The 21029-nt window shown below is 46.1% G+C and overlaps 1 protein-coding gene across 2 annotated transcripts; it reads right to left on the reverse strand.

Moving 5' to 3' along the window:
* Positions 1–171: 171 nt before the first annotated feature.
* LPAR4 (lysophosphatidic acid receptor 4) lies at positions 172–11285 on the reverse strand. 2 transcript variants are annotated; one of them, XM_030448898.1, is made up of 2 exons: positions 10975–11285; positions 172–1853 (listed from the first exon to the last, which is right to left on the reverse strand). In XM_030448898.1, the coding sequence occupies exon 2, from the start codon at positions 1698–1700 to the stop codon at positions 654–656; it is 1047 nt and encodes a 348-aa protein (XP_030304758.1). In that variant the 5' UTR covers positions 1701–1853; positions 10975–11285; the 3' UTR covers positions 172–653. The 2 variants fall into 2 exon arrangements, with proteins under 2 accessions (XP_030304758.1, XP_030304757.1); XM_030448897.1 differs by lacking the exon at positions 10975–11285 and adding an exon at positions 9960–10563.
* Between the last annotated feature and the right edge of the window lie 9744 nt (positions 11286–21029).

Below are 21029 nucleotides of genomic sequence, written 5' to 3' on the forward strand. Positions count from 1 at the left end.
CTTCTTTCAGAACTGCATAATTAATTATTCTTTTCTCTTATTATTTTTTTCTCTCACCTTGCAACTCTTTTGCCAGCTTTCAAAACAAATATTCACACTTCAGGCCCCTCCAGACATTAAATTCAGCATGCCTGTATCTAGTAAAACCAGGACTTACACTCTTTGCAGTGAAACACGGAAAAGTCAGAAGCTTTTATTATGCCTTTTTAAGCAACATACATATTGTGTGAAGTTATTGAGTTAACATATGATGATGCATCTCCAGAAGGCATGAAATGTTATTGGCATGTATCTCTAAGAAAATTAGCTTTTCTAGATCCCAACTGGTCCTGTGTCAGCTGCTGGGGGAAAAGAATGGCAAATGTTGGCATTTCTGAGAAAAAATCTCTTCTTTTCCCTCCTTACTTGGTGCATATGTTGTCACATATCCATATTCCCCAAAGGGGGATCCATCAGAATTTTTATATTTCTTGTTTTCCTGTTGCTTTTGATGGGACTATTTCAGTACAAGGATTTCTCTACCTGTGCAGAGTTCCCCCAGCAATTTCTCTTCACTAACACCACGCGTGAGGGCACCAATTCTGACACAGCCACTTCACACCTGGTGTTAATCACAAGTTAAGGGAGGGATAGCTCCGTGTGTAAACACCTCCCTAGAAATGGGATTCAGATGTTGGGTCTCCCCCATTTGTTATAGCCTGGTCACTTATCTCATCCTGTGCTGCTGGTAGTGCAGTTTTTGTCAGAGGTGTCTCAGTCTTGAAAAGAGAATCCATTTTTATCTGGGTTTTGATGTTGAAAGACTTCTGGAAGGTTTCTGATGTAAAGTAGTAGATGAAAGGGTCGAAGCAGCAGTTCATGGTTGCAATGCACAACGTGATGGGGTACATTGTCCTTGCAAACCTCTCCAGGGAGCAGTTTGCTATCGCTTGGGACCGCACCAGGGCGTAGAGGAAGAGGATGGAGTTGTAAGGCACGAAGCACACGACGAAAATGGCCACGTGCACAATGATCATTTTCAATACTCTCTCTTTGTTTGTGCCAATCTGAGACAAGGTGGCGGGTTTCCTCAGAGTCCTGAGAACTAAGGAAGAGCAAGTAAGGTTGAGTAGCAAAGGAATGATGAACCCGACCACCTCAATAAATATAGTGATCTTAGACAGGTAGGTTTTCCAGATCCGTTTGGAAAAACCTTCAAAGCAGGTCGTGCTGGTGTTGGAAACGTTGGTTGTGGAGAACAACGAAGCTGAAATTCCCCCGCTGAGGACCAGGATCCAAACCCCAGCACAGACTATGGCAGAATTTCTCCTGGTCCTGATGGTGCGAGACCGGAAGGGATAAACGATGGCGAGGAAGCGATCGACGCTGATGCAGGTGAGGAAGAGCATGCTCCCGTAGATGTTGGTGAGAAATGCTGTGCCAGAAATCTTGCACAGGCTGTCTCCGAAAGGCCAGTGCCTGTTGAAGTTATAAAAAATTTTGAAAGGCAAAGTGAAGACAAAAAGCAGATCCGAAACAGCCAGGTTGGTCATGAAAATGGCCGTTTCGCTTCGCATTTTCATCCGGAAGCAGAAAACGAAGAGGGAGGCACAGTTTGTAATCAAACCAAGGATGAAGACCACGCTGTACACGGCTCCGTACAAGTTATACTTGAAGGAATCATCTGTCAAACAGGTATGATTGTTGCTGTGGTTTCCCATGCCAAGTTTGTGATGTGTTTCTGAAGAGCTTCAAAGCCTACTGCAGGGACAGCCATAAAAGAAGGCGGCGACCGCTTCTCTTCCCGGAGAAACACATCTCAGGGAGCTTGCTGGACACCTTGCTACCACGTCTCCTTCTCCACTCCTTTCATCCTAAAGGAGAGAGAAACAGAAGCCATCAGTCTTGCAGCCTACTATCACCTGAAGCAGCTGTGCAACACATACTCCTCCCTTTCCAAATGAATTGAAGTGCAAACAAGACCAGTAAGAAGTTCACAAAGACCAGTTCTACTCTTACTGGGGTTTTTTCAAAGTTGAAGGCAGCAGATGCTGTGCTCAGCCTTTCCTCTCCTTCCCCCATCACCTTCTTTATCCCCCTGTTGGAAGCAGAATGATCACTAATTCCAACTTTCTGCTTGGAAAGGTTTTTCTTTAATATTTGTGTTGATATTGGCCCAGTGTGTTTGGAAAGAAATTAAATCATGGACCCTTGATACTGTCAGGTATAGAATCAGTCTGCATTGCTCACTTACACTTGTGATGGGAGGAGAAAGAAGTTGGAAGTTTTAGTGTTTGATTTGAACTGCCCAGAAATGAAAGTTCAGTGGGTTTTCAACCTCTTGATGCAAAAAGGGCTAAAACAACCCCAAACTTTATGTTGACCAAACACTGCTTTGCTTTTTTTAATCCTTGAAAATAGGAGCAGCCTTGGACATGGTTTTCAAAATGAAAACTGAAATGCTGTATTTCAGAAATATTTTTCAAAGCTATGCTTGCCTCTTTTGCTATTTTTTCCCTTAATTTCTGTAAAAATGGTAACATTTTCCAAAGGTCTCTTTTTGCCAATGCAAAATGGTTTGCAAGAAGGACTCCTCTGATCTGTCCTAACAGCTTCATTTCATTTCATTTCTATTCTTTTGTCAGGGCTCAGAACCTGAAATCTGAGAAATCTCAAACTACCCTCTGAAGAATTTGTCCCAGTTCAGCAAGATCTGGAAAAAAGCAGAGTTGAAGGAAGTGTGCTATTTGTTGGAAACTGGGCCTTTCTGAAGGGTCTCAGTGTCCTTATTGTTATTCCAAGTATTGTTCTTAAGGCTTGTGAGGATTTGTGTGTTGGAAGGTGGGCAAGGCAGTTGTTACATCTTGGAAATGTGGAGTGAAGTTGGATGGCTGAGGGGAAAGGCCTTGGCCTTATCAAATGCAGCATGCCCAGCAATTTTCCACCTAAGTTTTGGTCTTTAAAATATTCTAGGCCTGTGTTGTTTACCTATCTAACACCCTGGTGTTTGAACAAGCTGTCAAGTTACTTTGAAACTCAGGCAGGGGCTTTGAATTCTGCAGCATGAGGCTGTAGATTTAGTTTTCTTTATATAAAAATGATAGAATACTTTATAATACTATATATTACATAATTATACATAAATATAGTTATAGAAAATACAATATATATAATATAAAGAAAGCACCTTTAGTGTTCTATATTTCTGGCATGCCAAAACTTCATATTCTGTATCTAAAATGGGGGCAGTGCCTGAGGGGAGGGATGCATCTGGCTGGAGTCAGATAGGTCCTGTAATGCAACATGCAGCCTATTTCATGTGGTAATACTTGAGAATTTTCTCTCTCACAGTGGTACAAGGGAAAATCCAGCAGTTGTTGCTTCATCACATAACTCTGGTACTCTCAGAATTCAGAAATGGGGTTCACAGAGTAGCTGGGAGGGTTTGCTCCCATTTCCCCTGTTATTGTAGAGATATTCCCCCTCTTCTGTGTCCTGGGAATAAAGGAAACCCTCTACAGATTAATTCCTACAGTGCACAAGTGTTCTGTTTACATTCCTTTCATTTCCTCCTTCTGACACCCTAAGAACTCTTCCCAACAGCCAGCTTGCAGCTTTGTTCAGATCCAGCATTTCTTAGTATGGAAAAGTATTGGAGGTAAAAAGCATGCTTTAAAATCAGCTTCTGTCATTCCATTAATCCCACTCTTTCTGCCACACACATGTCCCGTTCTCCACCAGTCCATCAAATTGAGTGAGGCCAGAAAAAGGAAAAAGTTTGGGGCTGACATTTTTGCATCTTCATGCTTGTGGGTTTTTTTCTCATCTGAAGTGCAAACTGGATGTAACTTTATCAGGCTGAATATGTACTGAATATGCAGAACATCCTGTGTGCAGTCGTTCAGATTGCTTGACTCTGAAAGCCTTTTCTTGTGAGGTCTGACACATCCTTCCCAATCTGAAGGATCTCTCTCTAGATTATCACTAGATAATTACTCACTCTCTCTAGATTATCAATCACGTCATCTCTGTCTTGTCAGGCAAAGGTTTTATTGCTACAGAAGCCAAAAATTAATGGGTCAAAAGGTGGGGTTTTGTTGGTGGGGATTAATTAATTATCTTAATGGGTCAAAATGTAGTTAATTTAATTAAATGGGTTTAATTAATGGTTTAATTTAATTAATGGGTCAAAAGGTGGGGGGTTTTCCTGGGGCTTTGCTTGGTTTTGTCTAGAACTGTCTCAAGGTTCCGTCAGTACTTGCTGGGTTTTGATAATGGTATTGACCCCCAGAAATAAATATTTTCCTTGGGCACAGCATGTACTTTGTCTTCTCTTGCCAGAGAACTCCATTTGTTAGAGGGTTTTCCACTTCCCTGTTACCTGGTTGGTACAAGGAGTGTGTGATGAGTGACTGACTCCCAGCACTGAGCTCGGGGTTACAGCTTTACAAATACAAACTCCACCATGGCTTCAATTTCTTGGGTTTCATTTCCTTCACTCCACTTGAACTGTGCAGAAGGCTCAGAGAAGAGTTTTGCAGAGATGAGAATTCTGCATAAATCTCTAGGACTTGGATCCTTCCAGACCAGGAAGGTGAGGTGTTCATCCAACTGTTTGAGCAGGGACTTCATAGATAGAAACCAGAAGTTTTTTCCACCAGCAGAAGCAACCATTTCTGACAAGTCTATGGCAGTGCTAATGAGGAATTGTAACACCACCAAACCATCATTTCAACAGCCTTGCACCCCTTCACTTGAAACCCCCACAATGTGAATTCAAAGCAAGCAAAGCAGTGATGGGAAACACAACAAAACCATCTCACCCCCCAGCTCCCTGCTCCTTCACCACTCTGGCAACACCTCAGTTCTGCAATAGGATCTCTGCTGACTTTATTGTTATAGTTGGTTGCAGAAAACTTCTTTCTGTTAATGGTCTTGAAGTTATAAGAACAAACCTCCAGTTTAGGAGAAACCTGGTAGCTGGCTTTTCCTTTCCCAAGGCTGACAGGGCAGTAACTGCTTTGCTCCATGGTGCTCCCTGGGTTTTCCCAGGGCTTGGGGATCACTGGACCTGCCATGGGCAGGACCTGACCTCTGGTCCTGGGAGTGGCTGGGGATAGGAGATGGCTTGGGACACCGAGGTTGGCTTTTAAACTGAATTTCTGGGAGCTCTCCATCCTCCCCAGCCCTTCCTGTGGTTTCACAGTAACCTTCGCCTAAGTTGCTTCCTGGGTGCCCTGGGAGCAGGAGGAAGGGTGGGATAAACAGTGGGAAACGAGGCAGTTGCCTTTAGACAAAGCACCATTGACTCCAGGGAGCGATGGAAAGTAGAAATGCTTTAATCTCTTTCATTTACTAATCCCAAGTGATGTGTTGGAGAACAGTAGGAAAGGAGGAGGCAGAAGTGTGACTTTGAAGTCCAGCAAAGGTTTCTGTCGCTTCAAAGAGCCATTCTTCCCTAGGTTTTATCAGAGGGAATGCTTAGCCTGGATGCTGGGCAAAAGGGGGGACGTTTTCTGCTGATTAGCATAAAAGAGAGGCAGGAAGGTTCTTATTCATGGCTTTGACACTTATTGTGCAAAGATGCTCAGTACCCATCAACGCTGGGTGTAGGGACATCTCCCACACCTGGGGGGAAGGTGAAATAAATGCTGAGTTACTCGCAGCCATTTCATCCTGTCAGCTTTCCCTGGCTGCTTTTCAAATCGTCTTTCGTGGAAGAAAAAAAAGCCCGTGGGGCATTTCCCTTCGCGCAGCCACCGGGAGTGATCCCGGGGAGCAGCCGGGCTGGGGTGGGAGCTCTCCGGCAGCTCCTTCCCTGCCTGCCTGGCCTGGAGCTGGTTCTCCAGGAACCTCCCAAAACCTCCAGGTTCGACAGATACTTCGTGTTGCCTGGAAGGCAGCAGGACCCCAATTTATTTCTTCTCCAGAATGGAGGGGGGAAGCGGAAACCTGAGCCTATCAGACCTAATCCTAAAGGCACTCTCTTTTTTTTTCCCCCCCATTTTCTCTTTATTTATTTATTTATTTATTTTTAATTGGTCAGCACCGCCGTTGTCTCCGAACTGTCCTTTGAGACTTACAAAGCATTTCCTGCTCAGGGTGACTTCTCTGTGCTCTATCTGTTTTGTATTGAGCTAATTAAAATGTTTCCTTCAGAAGAGAATAGTGAACTGCCTTACCCCATCCTCAGACACTGATCCTCAGGGCATGACTCTCTTTTTGTTTGCACTGAGAATGTCTCTCTCCATTTACATCACCCCTTTAACCCTTGATGTGCTTTGGCTTTCCCCATCCTTTGCTGCCTGGTCCAGGGCCCAGAAATGAAGGAATTCACCCCAAACTTCCCAGGGAAATTTGCATTATTTTACTCTTGTGAGAGGGACTTCGGTTTTGCTTGTAAGGGAACCTCAATCTGATGATAGAGGACTGTAGGAATGCTGCTTTTTTTCTTTGTTTTTTGACCCCCTAGTCTCTCACTGAGAGGAAAATGTTTTATAACAGCGTTGCTAGATTGAATATTGAGCCTGATAAGATAGAGGTGCAAAGGAGATCGATGAAAAGCGGAGTTGCACTGTTTGAACCAATCCTTGAAGATTTACAGGTTCTTTTCACTGAGCAGGAGACACTGGTGAGGGAGGTAGCTGTGTCTTTGATGTAGCCCTATTTATTTACAAGAATGGTTAAGGAAAAAAAAAATAAATAAGGAAAGTCCTGTTTCCCTGAAGGCTGGAGAACCCAACAACAGGACTCAGTTTATTTGCTAACAGTTCCAGATTGCCCTGATTTATTTGAAGATGCTGAGCCTGGTTCTCCAGAGGAGCAGAAGGCAATCCATAGCTTGCTCTGGTGCTCAGGACCTTGAAGGATCTGTGCCCTGCATCTCTTTGCTGCAAGGATTTGATCAAATGGGGCTTTGTCCTCTCCAGTTGTTCTGTTCTGGGGGAAGGTTTGAGAACTCTCCTCTGCCAGCAGCATGGGCTGGGGGGGTATCCTCAGCCTTGGCTCCCATGGCCTCTGCTGGAGATGCAGAATCCTCTCCTGGAGCTGCTGGGATGAAGCCTCCAACCCCCTTGTTCTCCTTGGTGCCCACTTGGCAGGACATTTTTTGCTGATTTGGAGGCCTGACTGGGGTTTTCATGTCATCTCCCTCCCCTCTGGGGACAACACGAAGGTCTTGAAAAGTGTTTGGTGGTGTGGAATGAAAGGATGTGTGAGAGTGCCCAGACCCAGCTATGCTGTTTCCAGGGAGAGCTACAGAGGGTAAATTTGCACTAATGTGTTAGAAGAAACAAGAGATTACTTCACACAGGAAAAATGTAAAAATCTTAGCCAGCCAGTGATATGTCTGTAGTGAAGCTGCTTAGAAAGAAGGTTTCTAAGAAGAAGATAGGAGGAATGCCAGGTTGGCATCATGTAAGGGATGCTTTTTTATTGCTAAATAGGGTAATTGTCATTTATCCCGTCCAAACAAATTCATGCTGGGGTGAGAGATGGTGTGTTATCTGCAGGCTCAGGAAATTTAAATGGGAATATTATCAGATGAAAGTAACAGCTTCTGTTGGGGCTATCTGCAAGGAACTCAAAATACAGGGACATCATGGTTTGCACAGAGAAAGCAAACTGCTCAGTGTCCAGCATGCACCTTTCTCTTGGTGTTTGGGGGCTGATGAATGTCCCTCAATTTCACTTGCCAAGATAAAGAGCCTTTTCTTCCCTGTACAAACCCAAACCTTTACAAATAATTCAGGGAACTTGCCTTGCAGCTGGGGTCAGCTGAGGCCAGTTTGGCTTCCAAGCAGCCTGTGGCTCTCTCCCCCCTTTGATGGGTCTGACTGGAGATGCTGCTGCGTTGGAGGAAGCCTTGCAGAGCCACTGTCTGCTCTCCTGAATAAAGAGCTCCTCTTTTCAAGGAGAGAATTTGCCTCTTGTGAAAGGTGGTGGCTCCCTTTCCCCCAGACTAAATCGGATCCTTATTTAGGGAGGAGGAGGAGCAATGTGTGAAGGAGCAGAGTGAGTCTCTGCACACACACACTTGACCTGGAAAGACCTGTTTGAGGCTGGATGTGTGCTCCAGGAGCCATCCCCAGCCCTCCCAGCCTGTGGACAGGACAGCTCACAGGTGTCTCATTTGGGATCCCGGAGGCACTGGCAGAGCCTTCAGGCTTGGAACCTGTGTAGGTTCTGTGCAGACCTGGCCAGGAACACTCAGACATGGGTAAACAGAGCCTGGTGCTCAGAAATGCTTTAACCAGAGTCAGCTGCAGCCCGCACAGCTGCACCATAAACACATGTGGCTGGAAGTGCCAAGGCCAGGATAAAAATCCCAAATTCTTTTGCCATGTCCTGCTCTCCCCAGGGAGCAATCTGCTCTCACCACCTCTTCCAGAAGTAACACACCCTTTGACAGAGCAGCCTTTTGCCCGGGAGCTGGATGAGGGTTTGGGTAAAATCACCTTAATCCCTGCTCTTGGGCTCCAGTCACCAGCTGGAGAAGGGCAACAACCATCTTCCAGCTGGGAGCTCATCCCTCTCTGGCACCGTCCATGTTCCCATCCCTGCCCTGCCAGGTTTTCTCATTAATTTTTTTTTTTCTCTTGTAACAGTACTGGGAATGACAGTGCCTGGGTAGCTGCATGAGTTCGAGCATTAGTTCTGTTTTTCTCCAGAATCTGAGAGACACTGATTTTTATCAATTGACCTAACCCCAGCTAAAGAAGAGTCTCATTTTTAGTCTCAAAGGATTAAAGTGAAATGTAGCCTCAGCCTGCTCCTTCCTCCCCTCTCCCCCCCATCATAGTTTTCAGGACTTTGTAAAAAATGGAGGCTTTGAACCCCCTAAAGCAGCAAGGTTTGTTTCCTGCCTGGTTTATTTTGGCATTCAGAATGCTAGGAAGGAAAAGAAAGATGGAGAAGTGCTCTGAGGAAGGAATATCCTTATCATTGACCTGTGAACTTTGCACTTCCCATCCTCTGGGTTTTACTGTTCTGTTCGGGCAGGGGAGCAACACAAAAACCACCCAATTGTCTCCTCTCAAAGATTAAGGAGTAACATTGGGGGAAAAAAAACCCCAAAAAAACAAACTCGAGGTCTTCTTGCAAATTCTTCTACAATAGGTTTATACTGTATTAAATCCCATTTCTTTCAAACAGCTGCACCTTTAGATTAAGTATACTCATCATTTTACTCCTGACACCATTTTTTCTATCTGCTTAGAACTGTATTAGAATTTTTCTCTCATGGAATATTGCCACTGATCTTATAAGGAGGAGATTTTAGCCAGAAATGAAAGCCAAAGTGATAATATTTTAAATTCTTTTAAAAAGTTTTGCAGTATAAAATTTAAATTTAATTTTTTAAAACTTTTTAACCTCGTTTGTAGGCACCAGGTCTCACATTACATGAAGGTGAAGGCACCTATCACTGTAAGCTGGAAGTCTAAGTTTATGCCACATTTCTATACAACCCTTTCTTAAGTTTATACCAGAGTGTCTTTGTGATACTCACTTGAAGTAGAAAACCAAACAAATAAAAAGCCCCAGCCAGGAGAGATTTCTCACAAAGCTGCAATAACAGTGACAGAAAAGTCCTTAACTTGTCATCCTGGGTGAGTAAATGAGGATTACAACAGAAATCACAAGGATTTGCAGGAACACAACTCCCAGGGTAACGATTTTCGAAAAACTCAGCGCTCATCTTTAAGCAGAACCATTTCCCTTTCCCTGCCCAGCCCTGGCAGAGCTCAAGTAAGAGGAATGAGATCTGCCTGGAGGGAAAAAACATTTACAAATCCCCATTGAAACACTGAAATCCCCCCCTTGCTCCAGCCCATCCGCGTCTGGTTTTATCCTACAGATTTTTCTGAGCTTTCAGAGTTCGGTAAGCATTACAATTATCTTTTTTTCTTTTTTTTTCCGGAGCTGACATGCAATCTGGATGCTTTTCTGTTGAGTTAGAAAGGGAGGAAATAGAAACTCACCGCTGCAGAGGGCTGAGCTCCTGCCCGCGGGGTGGGTTTCAGCTCTGTTCCTCCTCCCTGACAGCCCCCATGGATCCGTTTTGTGTGTGCCAGGAAAGAGAATCCCGGGAAAACAAACCAAACAACAACAACAAAAAATGTGCCTCCTCCACTTGGGAAAACTTCACCCCTTCATCTTTTCAACCTTGGAAGCTCCTGGAAGTTGTTCTCTTCCCTTTGTTCGCGGAGGAACCCGAGATGCTGAAGGCTGCGGCCATCGTGTCTTGTGGGGGGGGTGAAACGGGACGAAAGAAGAGAGGGAAGACTTCGGGGGGCTCCTTAGGAAGCGTTTTCCATTGGGCAGGGAGGGATGATCAGTGCCTGAGCCCGCCCAGCGCCGGGGTCTCTGCTGGGTCCCTCTGCTGGGGCTCTATTCCCTTCCAGAGCATCGCCCGGGGCAGGCAGAGCCCGGGGCAGAATTTAGCAGCTTAAGGGACAACTCGACAATGGGGACCGCGGATTTCCTGAGCAATTAGCTGGCGGACACAGCCAGAGAGAGCTTGTCCGGGAATGGTAACGAGCACGGGGGGGGAATGCTGGTTTAAATCTGGGATTTTCCTTTGGGCGGCTGGAATTGTTTTGCCTTCCAATTAGAAAGGGAAGAAAAAAAAAAAAGTGAGGAGGAGGTGGAGAGAAGGATTGGGTAAGAGTGGAAAGCTGCAAAGCGAAGCTGGTTATAAAAGTAAAAGAACTTTCGAAAGGGTTTGAGAAAGGGGTTGGTTTTTAGGTTGGTTGATGGGTTTTAAATCTTTCCCGAGGAGCTGAGGAGGACAGCCTGGACTTTTGTCCCCCAGCAGTTTGCTCTGAAAGCCCGGGATTCCCGCTGGGAAACCTGGAGGCTTTCAAACGTTTAGGAACACGATTACAAATGCTCCAGGGAAGCGCGGCTGCGTTTTCCTTGAAATCCTCTTTCCAGCAGAGCCACTACCTAAAAGCCTTTTTTTTTTTTTTTTTTTTTTTTTTTTTTATCTCTTACCTTTAATTTCAGCCCTTCAGCTGGGGAAGAGATTCTTCTAACAGCAGGAATGATGCTGCGGAGCAGCTGGTGCCCCTTTATTTCTTTTTTTTTTTCTTCTTTTTTTCCTTTTTTTTCCACCCCTCTCCAGTTCCATAGGTTTGGAATCCTGAGTCTGCTTTTAAAGCCCAGCCTCCCACCTAACGTGTCTCGCACGCATTGTGTTTGTCTCTCCTTTTCCTCCGCTCTTCTTGGCCGTTCCCACAGGCAACCGAGGCCGGGAAACAACTCATTGTGGAGCTGGAATTAATGTTATTCCTGGGGTCGGTGCCTGATGCAGCTCTCTCTGCCTCGCTTCTGCAGCACACGCAGCTGCTCCAGCCTTTTATCCACTCCACGCCAATAACTTCCTGAACATCTCATGTAACAGCCCAGCTCCGGGCTGCAAAACCTCATCCTCGGAGGGCTGACTGTTTTATAAGACATAAAACCCCTCAAAAAACTAAAAAAAACACAAGCAAAACAAAACACCAAGAGAGTGGGTTTAGATGGAAAATGCTGAAGGTGCAGTTGTTTCCTTCTCCCAATGGTCAAAGCTCCTTTGCACTTTGCTTCTTTTTTTTTTTTTTTTTTTTTTTTTTTTTTTTTTTTTTTAATTATTATTATTAATTTTAGGAGACAAGCTGGGTAGTATGTGGGTTGGGAGAAAGCTCAAAATGCAGAATCTACCAGTACCACCGGAACACTCCAATATCAAAACCAATTCTGTCCCTTCCTGGCTTGTGTGGGTTGGGGGGTTTCAGGCAGGCTGCATGGAAATCCCGATCCCTCCGGTACAATTCCAGGGCTTTTCTGGCACCCCAGGGCCCATTCTTATGCGAGTGTGGGAGTGCTCTCAGCAGGGACCCATTAAGCACCACGTCTGCATGTGAAAAATCGCCCTTTTTTAGGGAAAGAAGTGGGACTGGGCTGGTTTGAAGCTGGGTGCAGTGACACAGACCAAGCAGACTGGAACCCTCTGCAGATGAACATTTGGTGTCTTGGTTTTCAAAACTGCCAGTCCCTGGGCAAACCCTTTTAGAGTGGAGATTTACTACTCCTTGAAGATTAAACACAGCATAAATCTTAGAAATGAAACAAAATCTCTGTGCTTCTTAGGGTATTTAGCCAGAATGTGGCAACTGGGCCAGATTTAAAGCTGTTGGAATTTAACCAGGCAGCTGTACCTATCTGGGATGTTTGCTTTCTCTCTGGAGTTATTGGTTTAATTAAACACTCCTGACAAACATCTTCAGTTGTTGTGAACTCCCAGGAACTCCTCCTTTTAATGTAACCTCTAACCAGCAGGAGACTGGGATGATACTTTTGCTCCTTATGGAGTTCATCCTTCTGAACCATCACAGTGCTTCCAAATTCATATCCATCCAAGGCTGCCAATGCATTCAAAAGCATCTATAGTGAGCAGGTTATCCACTCACCTGTTACTTTGGGGTTTTTGTTTAAAAAAGAGCAACTGCTTCTGCTAGCTATAGCCAAAACTAGACAAATAGAACATATAAATTGACCCATGATGCTATTCTCCAGCCTCTAGAGGTTATTAAAAAAAACCCAAAACAATCTCCACTTTTTCCCCTATGGTATTTAAAAAGGTTGTGTTATTAAGGAGAAAGAAAATGTCCCCAGAGCAATATATTGGTGCTCCCCTCCAAGGCCCATTTCTCAAAGCAATAAGCATTACACCATTATCCTTCTCCACACCAGTTTAAATAGGCCAAATGTTGTGCTATGAAGGTACTCTGCGGATTGTTTTTTAAAGAGATCAAGTACAAATATTTCCAACAAAGTGCCCTTTATTTGCTAAACATGAAAAAAAGGAGGTGGCTGCCTCTTTTCTTGGTTACAGTTACAGGCAAGTGTTTTCTTTGAAATGGGAAAACAATGAGCAGCCTCCTCAGCTCCTCATCCCTGCTCTCTGCACAACTCCCTTGCTGTCCCCACCCTGATCCCATGGTGTTCAGTTTAGGCTTGGGACAGGGTGGGATTCAGTGAGCTCTCCTTGTTAAAACATTGGCAGTATATCAATAATCTCAAGTTATTTTGGAAAACAAGGGAGAGTGGACTCTTATCTTGTTGGAAAGCAGGGCTGCTGAGAAGGCATAATGTGTTTCAGCAGGAATTTTAATCTCTGTTCATAGCACTGGGATTTTCTGCTGCTCTGGTACTTCTGGGGGGGGGGTTTGGTTGTGTCAGTGGAGGGATGGCATATGTGAGCTTTCCAGTGATTTCAAGCAGGCAGGAATATCTGAATTTAAGGATGGATTTTGCCCAGCAGACTAATGTATTGCATTTCCAGGTATTAGTGCTTAATTCTTCTGCTGATGATTCTCAGTCAGGGCTTTACTGTGCCAAGATTCCAACTTCAGGGCACTTAGGAGAGCTCAAAAGGAGCCTGAGAGCAGAAACCAAATCAAAATTACATTTTAAAGGCCACTTGTATATATATGACAGAGGCATCAGCTTTCCTCTTCTGTTCATTGGCAAGGTTTGTTTCCTTCCTTTTGCCTTCCTACAGCAGCAGAGTTCATTTGGGAGCTAAATATTGCATGGCTTTAGCTCATCCTGGTACAGCAGCCTATATCAGATGTTGTGGGGCCCCATGGAGCCCTCTTTCCCACAGGGAAAAGTCTGAACAAGCTGCAGTGGTCCAAATGGACCATCCAGGAGAGGCTTCATGTCAGCAGATGGGTTTAAGGTAAACCCCAAGCTGCCAAAATAGCCAACCCTAACCCTCTGTGCTCACAAACCTGGTTTTATTTAGAAATTGTGGCTGGCTGCAATAATTCCATGTGATGTCCTGTACCATTTACTCATCCCAGGAGGCACACAGCTTCCTGAGGGCTTTTAAAGCAGCATCTGTAGGACCGCAGCTCCCACCTTGCAGCAGCAGCTCCAGTGGAATCGGGGTCATGGCTGGGTGACCCCCAAAGAACCATTTGGATGATGGAACCAACAGGTTCCGTTGTCTTAGAATGAAGTATTTCATTTCAGTGTTCCCTAGGAAAGGTAAAGGAAAAACAGTAATGGTGATGTTTCCCTTGGGAAGGGGGGAAGTGACTTTACAGAAGCCTCAGTCTGTGCTGGAAAAGGTTTGGGAGGAAAATTCCTGAGCAGATGTAGCAGGGCTCTTCAGAATGCTCACTAATGCTGCTGTGTTTACTAATGCTTTAATGGGTTGTCAGTGCTTCCATTTGAAATTGGAAGAGTTTTTGTAACAAAACCATTAAAAAAAAAAATCAAATGGAAAGCAAAGCCTCATCCTGCTTGGTTGGTTCTTTTTTCAATATACATTTAGAAAGACCATTTTAAATCATTTTAAATGTTGTAGAGAAAAAAACAAAAATAAAATGAGGGCCCTTTTGGATCAGCACCCTTACGATTTCAAGAAGGCTTCATTTGAAAACCCCAGTTCATTTACCAGCACTTAAAGTTCCATTACTTTTACTACCCACCAGGACTGATTGGTAATAAATGACATGATATTTCTTCTCCAAATGTTTAGTCAAACTGAAGCTTTTTGGGGGTGGGGGAAAGTGCTGCTCGTGCCAGTGGAATGATTGAGTGTCCAAAAAGTCCCCTCTGCTCCCAGTGCTGACAATTGCCCAGCAAGCACAGATTGCTCAAACACAGGGACAGTCCAGGGTTGGCTTCACCAATTTTCTCTCATCTTTAGACCTATCCAGCAGTGACTATTAGCATCTTCATGGGGCTTGGGGCCTTTATTAAATGCAGTTAAAGCAAACTCGTTTGATTCTGAGCTGCTGAGATGTGTTGCATTGAATAAGAAGTAGAAAGCAAATTGTGTAAGAAAGAAAACAAAACTTTGGAACTGTTGGGCAAATCGAAACCTCTGGTGATACCACCTGCCTGAACCTGAGAATTCATCCAAACCATGCATTTTTTCCTAAGCCTTTGCTTTTCTTTGCTACACAACATCATCAGTAAGCTAGAACTGTTCTCTCTGGGTGCCTCAAGGCACTCCTCCCCCTTTGCTTGTCTTGTTTTGCAGCCATTGGGTTCTTCCAAATGTGTCTCAGCAGTTTTAGGGTGTTTAATTTTTCTTGCCAATGGAGAAGGGATTCGTTTTGCAGCCTCCCCACTCATCAGTCCTTTTCCCCACAAATTCCAGTTTTGCAAACCCAAATTTCTCCCAAGCTTTCACCCTTCAGGAACTACTCCCAGCAATCACTTCACTTCAAATGGGGGTGAAACAGAGTTGGTTTATGCTTGGTTTGAATCCCAGTGACAGCCAACCCATGGCTCCTGTCGCAGGGGTTTTAAGCAGGGATGACCCTGTTTGGGTGGTGGGATGGACCTGGGGTCATCAGGAGGTTCAGCACCCAAGTGCAGCTTCCCTGGACTGAGGCTGTGGGGTGGCTGGGGTCAGGCCAGAATAGGGCATTGGGAAATGCTGGAGTGTCACTGGAGGAACCCAAGTTCCAGCAAGGGAACTGGGAAGGATGAGGAGCTGCAATGCCAGGAGGAGACAGTATTAAAGAAGCAAGGGGAGAAGAACAGAGGATGTGGGCTGATGCTGGCCAACTCCCCCAGGCAGGAGCAGGGACAGCACCTCAGAGAACTCTGAAATAGTAAGTTTCAACGAAACAAACCCAAAGGACAGGAGAAGCCAGGGAATGGCAAAAAATCCAAGTTTGGAAGGAGCCTTGGAGCACCAAAAACAATCGAAGGCGCAACCAGGCAGGAGCTCGGAATTCTGCTGTGCATGAATAGAAGGAAGAAGCAGCTGAATATCAGGAAACGTTTTCCAACAATGAGGACTATTAGGGCTTTGGTGGAGATTCCCCAGGGAAGTGGTGAAAGCCCACATGGGCTGAGGGATGGAAAAGCAGAGAAATCCTCAGCTGGAAAGGAGGAGTCCTGTGGCACAGCCACGGGCAATGCCCAGCACGGTGTGAAGGCAGCGTTGCTGTTACTCAGAACTTGCAGCTGAGTCTTTGGACACACAGATTTAGGAGAGTTTTATCAAAGGAGGAGGCTGGGAGCTTTGGGGGGAAGAGGAGACATTGTCTGGCACAGCCCTGCATTGCCCAACTTCACCAAGCCATTGCCTTGGCCCTCCCTCCCCCTTTTTTCTGTGTTTTTCAGAAGAAATCTCAATTCCCCCAGGTTCCCCCACCCACTGGAGGGCAGCTACACCCCTTCAATCATCACTTTGAGTATCTTAAACCCAAAAGCAGAATGTTTCAAGCAGGACCTATGCCCCACCAGGTGAGGAGGCCCCAACCCCTTCACCCTGTGCTTCTCTCCTGGGTTAGTCCTGGGTTAGTTAAAGAGTATTAAAGAGTATTAACCAGCTAATCTTGCCAGGCCCTGGGCTTTTCTGCAGCACAGTCGGGCAGTGTGATGCAAATCAAAGCAGTATTATTCCTCTGGAACCACCACTTAGCTCCTGCTTCTCTACCAGCCCATTGTTGCTAAGATTTTGGCAGCTCCTCAATCTGATTGCAATTAAGCTTTTTTTACAAAGCATCAGCTCAAGGCTGTCTGTTCTGGTTTTGGTTGTTTGTGCTCTGAAAGGTTCCCCACCACGGATCTTCCAGGGAATATGCTGCCATCTCTGTTGGTAATGCCCTCCTCTGATAGTTTCTGATAATTTCATTTTATTTATTCATTTATCTTGTGGCTCATGGAGGCTGTTTTGTTACTGGCTTGTTTGTTTTTCTGATTGAAAAGTGGTTTCCGAGGAGAGAGAAGGACATCTCCAATGCCCTCGGGTTATGCAGTTGTTTTTTTGTTGGTTTTCTTTTTTCTGAAGCCCTTTTCTCTCCACAAAAGACTTTCTTCAAGTATCTTCTCCCAGAGACTCCAGAAAAATGCCTGTGTTCCCAAGGAGAGCAGGATGTTATGTGGAAAGAGGAAAGGTCCTGAGGCAGGTACCAAGGCAATCTTCTGTCTCAGGACATTATTTTGGCATTTCAGGGGTGTGTGTGGGGCTTTCTGCAAATGAGCTTAATGTGCAGGAATTAGGCTGGGCAAGTTTCTTTTATATCAGCTTGTAGAGCATCCAGAAACTTTTTCCCCACTGTACTCTGCCATTCTCCCCTCCCCTGCTTCCAGTCCCCCCTGACCCCCAGAGAAATGTCTTTAACCTTCAGCTGTGTGACCTAACACAGGATTTCCCTGTTCCAGGCTCTCTCCATCCCTCACAGCCTGAGGATGGTATCCCCAGGGCTGGGACTGGAAGTTCAGGAGGGTGCTGTGAGCAGGGGACAGCAGAATGGGCTCTGTTGGCTTCCTGGGAGGGCACCAGGAGGTGTAGAGAGAAGCTGAGGGTGTGAGACCTGGACACTGCCCAGGGGATGCAGGTTGGGATGCAGAGGATGCAGATGTCACCTCCTGGTCCCTGCCATGCTCTGAGCTCTGTGGGTCCAGGGCCTTGGCATGCCTGGCATGATTAATATTTCAATTTCTGTTCTGGCTGCTGACTTTCTGAGCTACACTCCCAGCTGCTTGTCACACAGAAAGACCCAATGGCCAAGCCACTCAGTCACTGTGCCACACAGTGACTATGTGGTGGGTTTTTTTTGGAGGAGATGGGTGTTTCTGCAGTGCCATCAGCTTGGAAAAAAAGAGCATCTTGACAAATAAGTTCGGAAGATACACCGAGAAAAATAAAAAATCTGCCTTTCTGAGAAATGTTCTTGCTCCTGAAGGAGGAGGAGCAGCTTAGGGAGGCAGCTTGCCATGTCAGGGGAAAGGCCACCCTGTCTAGGAGCTGCCTAGATAAGAATGGAAATCCTTGTGTAACATTTCCCTTTGTTATCAGAGGGGAAGAAACACTTTAAAAAACATTGTTTTTAAAGAGGAAAGCATCACCAACAGGGCAATGACTTTTTTTCTTTACCCTTTTCTCTGTGGCTTTTTGGTGGCTGTCCAAGCTGAACCTGAACTCCCCCTCCACTGCTGTCCCTTTGGTCCATCCCTGCCACTGCTTCCCATCACCACAGGAGATTCCCATCAGAGAATCCCAGGATCTTTCTGGTTGGAAAAAACCTTTAAGGTCATTGAGTCCAACCATAACCTAACTTTCCCAACCACTAACCCAGCTCCTAAGCACCACATCTGCATGGCTTTTAGAGCCCTCAGGGGCAGCCTCTCCCAGTCTTTAATTAACCTTTCAGTGAAGAAGTTTCTTCTAATACCTACTCTCAACCTCTCCTGGCACGAGTCAAAGCCATTTGCTCTTGTCCTGCTCTTCCATCTGCTCCTAGGGCACCAAGTCCTTCGCTTCACTGAATTTTGGCTGAAGTTCTCTTGGGATTCAGTGCCCTGGGATTTATTGCCAAAGCATCAGAGTCCTTGTGTGAAACCAGCTGCTCCTTGGAGAGTTACCCAGTCTCAGAGAGTGTTCTTGTCCAAGTGACATCCTGACAGTTTGCACCCAGGCAGAGATTTGCCTCTTCTAAAATTCCCCATGGCCAATCCCTTCCAGACCCTTGCTCATAATTCATGGACTTCCAATTTTATCAGCATCAAGTGAACAGGGAAGGACAAACCTATTTCCTGTGACTCAGAGAAAAACACAGGCTTTACTCCCTGGTTCGTATCTTCCCTCCTTTACCATTCTCCTTCTCCTGTGGGAGAGGATTTGCTTAGAGGAAGGATTTTACTTGATGTGTAACCACAACTGTTACTGGCTGAAACAACCCCACCCCTATAGTTTTACACGGTCTGATTAAAAGGCTTTCCTGCTGGTTGCTAAGGAGCTGCTTCTTTCTTGCAATGTAATTTCACTAATTAGCAATCATCATGGACACATCCAAAGCAAAGTGGCTGTGGAATGGATGGGATGCTTTGGTTGGTTGTAACAGCACCCAAGCAGCTGCTGCCCCAACTATCCTGGCACCTGCTTCCCTTTCCTTGTTGGTCCTCTCTCCAGGGACATCGTCCTGCTCCTTTCATTGCAGACTGTCACCAGGAGGAAGAGAAAAGCTTTAATTCCCCTCTCTTTTCTGGGGGCTTGGTGGGAGCCACTTCCCTGCTTGAAGTGAAGATGTTTTCCCAGCACAGCAATGAGCAGAGCTGCCTGGCAGAGCCCAGCCCTGGGCAGGGCCAGTTCTTCTGCAGGAGCTTCAGATGCAGTTTCCTTACAGGACTGGGGAAAAATAAGTTTTCAATCAAATGAGCATCTCCTCACAGGCTCCCAACTCCAGGCCTGGGGGGTGGATCCAGCTCCAGCTGTGCTGGGATTCGGGGCAGGAAGCAGAAACCAGCACGCCCAAAGGGGGAAGTGCTGGAGGAATTCAGGGAGACAGAAAGCAATTAAATAGCTTGGAATCCATCCAGGTCCTTGGGGTTGTCACCCTGTCAACAAAGCTTTACCCATGGCATGTGGCCTGGGGCTCTGCGTTGGGTCCCCTCCCTGGGGCACTGGGATGGGAGCTGTGGGACTGGAGTGAGGGGAAATGTTTCCTGGGTACTGGTATCAGATTGAGGTCCAGGTCCAGCCACTACAGTCAGGTTTTCTGCAGTGGCCCAGGGAGGTTTTTCTTGTGGAGCTCTCACTGTGGCACAGCCAGACTCTGCTGAGAGTGTTAGAGATTCACCCGTGAACTTGAAGTGACTCCTGGGACCATTACCAGGGGATGCTATATTTATCCTCATGCTGACACATCTTTAAATAGCACAGCTACAAGATGAGGTCCCTGGCTGAAGAGTTTACCCCTCTCACTGGCACTGAGTGGAGTTCATTCAAAGTGGTTTGAAAAGGAGCAGAGCCTCCCTGAGCCCTGCTTTGATCCTCCTGACATATTCCTGACCAGAAACAGTTGCCAGAGATCCTCCCTGCTCTGCCAAGTCGTTGTTACACCTCTCCTGTAAACATTTTTTCCCCTTTCTCTTCGTGTTTTCTTTATCTTTCTCAAACCACCTCTCCTACCATCTTCCTAATCCTGCTGAGCCCTTCCCAAACTCTTCCTCTCATGGATCCCTCCTGGTCCTCCCCTTCACCTCGGAGCAAATGACTTCTTTCTAAACATCCCTTGTGTAGAATGACTTCACCTCTTTGGCTGGGGTGCCCTGCTCCAGTTTTGGTGAGACATCTGTTTGCAATGTGAGGGGTAGAAAACTGGTGCCTTTTTTTTGTTGTTGTCATTGTTGATGTTTTTAACTCCTTCTGGTTATCTCCTCACCCTCCAGCTTGGCTCCTGCTCATTTGTAACAGGGATGGATGAGCCCCAGGAGCACTTTGCAGGGACATCTGGCAGCTTCGGTGCCCACAGCCCAGGGTTCAAAACACCTCTTGGCTCTCCCAGTTTCATGGGATTTTGTTGAATTATTTCCTTGGGCCTCCTTTTCACGAGGACAGTGTCACCCTCTGACTGCCCAGCCCGAGCTTTCAGCTGCACCAACAAAATGCCATCTGTGGGAAATGAACCAGAATCAAGGCACTTTTTTTGGGGTGATAAACAGGGGTCGCAGCAGCATTACAACTGTTCCTAATCATGGCCCTTTACTTGGAGCAAGGGAGAAGCAGTGTCTTACAAATGCCTTCTGATGGGAGGGGGAATCTTCCCAGTGCTTGGGCTCAGCTTCACTGCCACCCCAGCTGGATCTGGTTGCATGAGGGAAGCTGAATTTCAAGCCCTGAGTTTCTCTTCCTCAGACCCCTTTGGAGGCAGCAGACCTCTCAGTCTGATCACCAGGAAGCTGCAGCAGAGCTGGTGGTGACAAAGGGAGTGCCTGTGGCTTGGGCTCCCTTCTGAGGGAGAGGAGGGGCAAGAAGCCCCTGAAGTGGCCCCTCTTTCATTTTTGGGAGATTTTGGTGCCCCTGGAGTCATGGGAAGCACCCCTGGAGAAGCTGGAGGTTGCATACCCTGCTCCTCACCCCCCAGTGCCGTGGCTGTACCCATGTTCAAGGGGACACATCCTACATCCCAGGGCTGTATCCCACCTCCTGCTCCCCCTCCAAGCTGCTGCTCAGCCTTTCCTCCCTGGGACCCTTTTTCTTGGCTCTTTCCCGTGGAGTTTTGCTACAGGCACGAGTTCTGCCCATGGCT

The sequence above is a fragment of the Calypte anna genome, chromosome 4 (assembly GCF_003957555.1).
Source record: "Calypte anna isolate BGI_N300 chromosome 4, bCalAnn1_v1.p, whole genome shotgun sequence".
Lineage (NCBI taxonomy): Eukaryota > Metazoa > Chordata > Aves > Apodiformes > Trochilidae > Calypte > Calypte anna.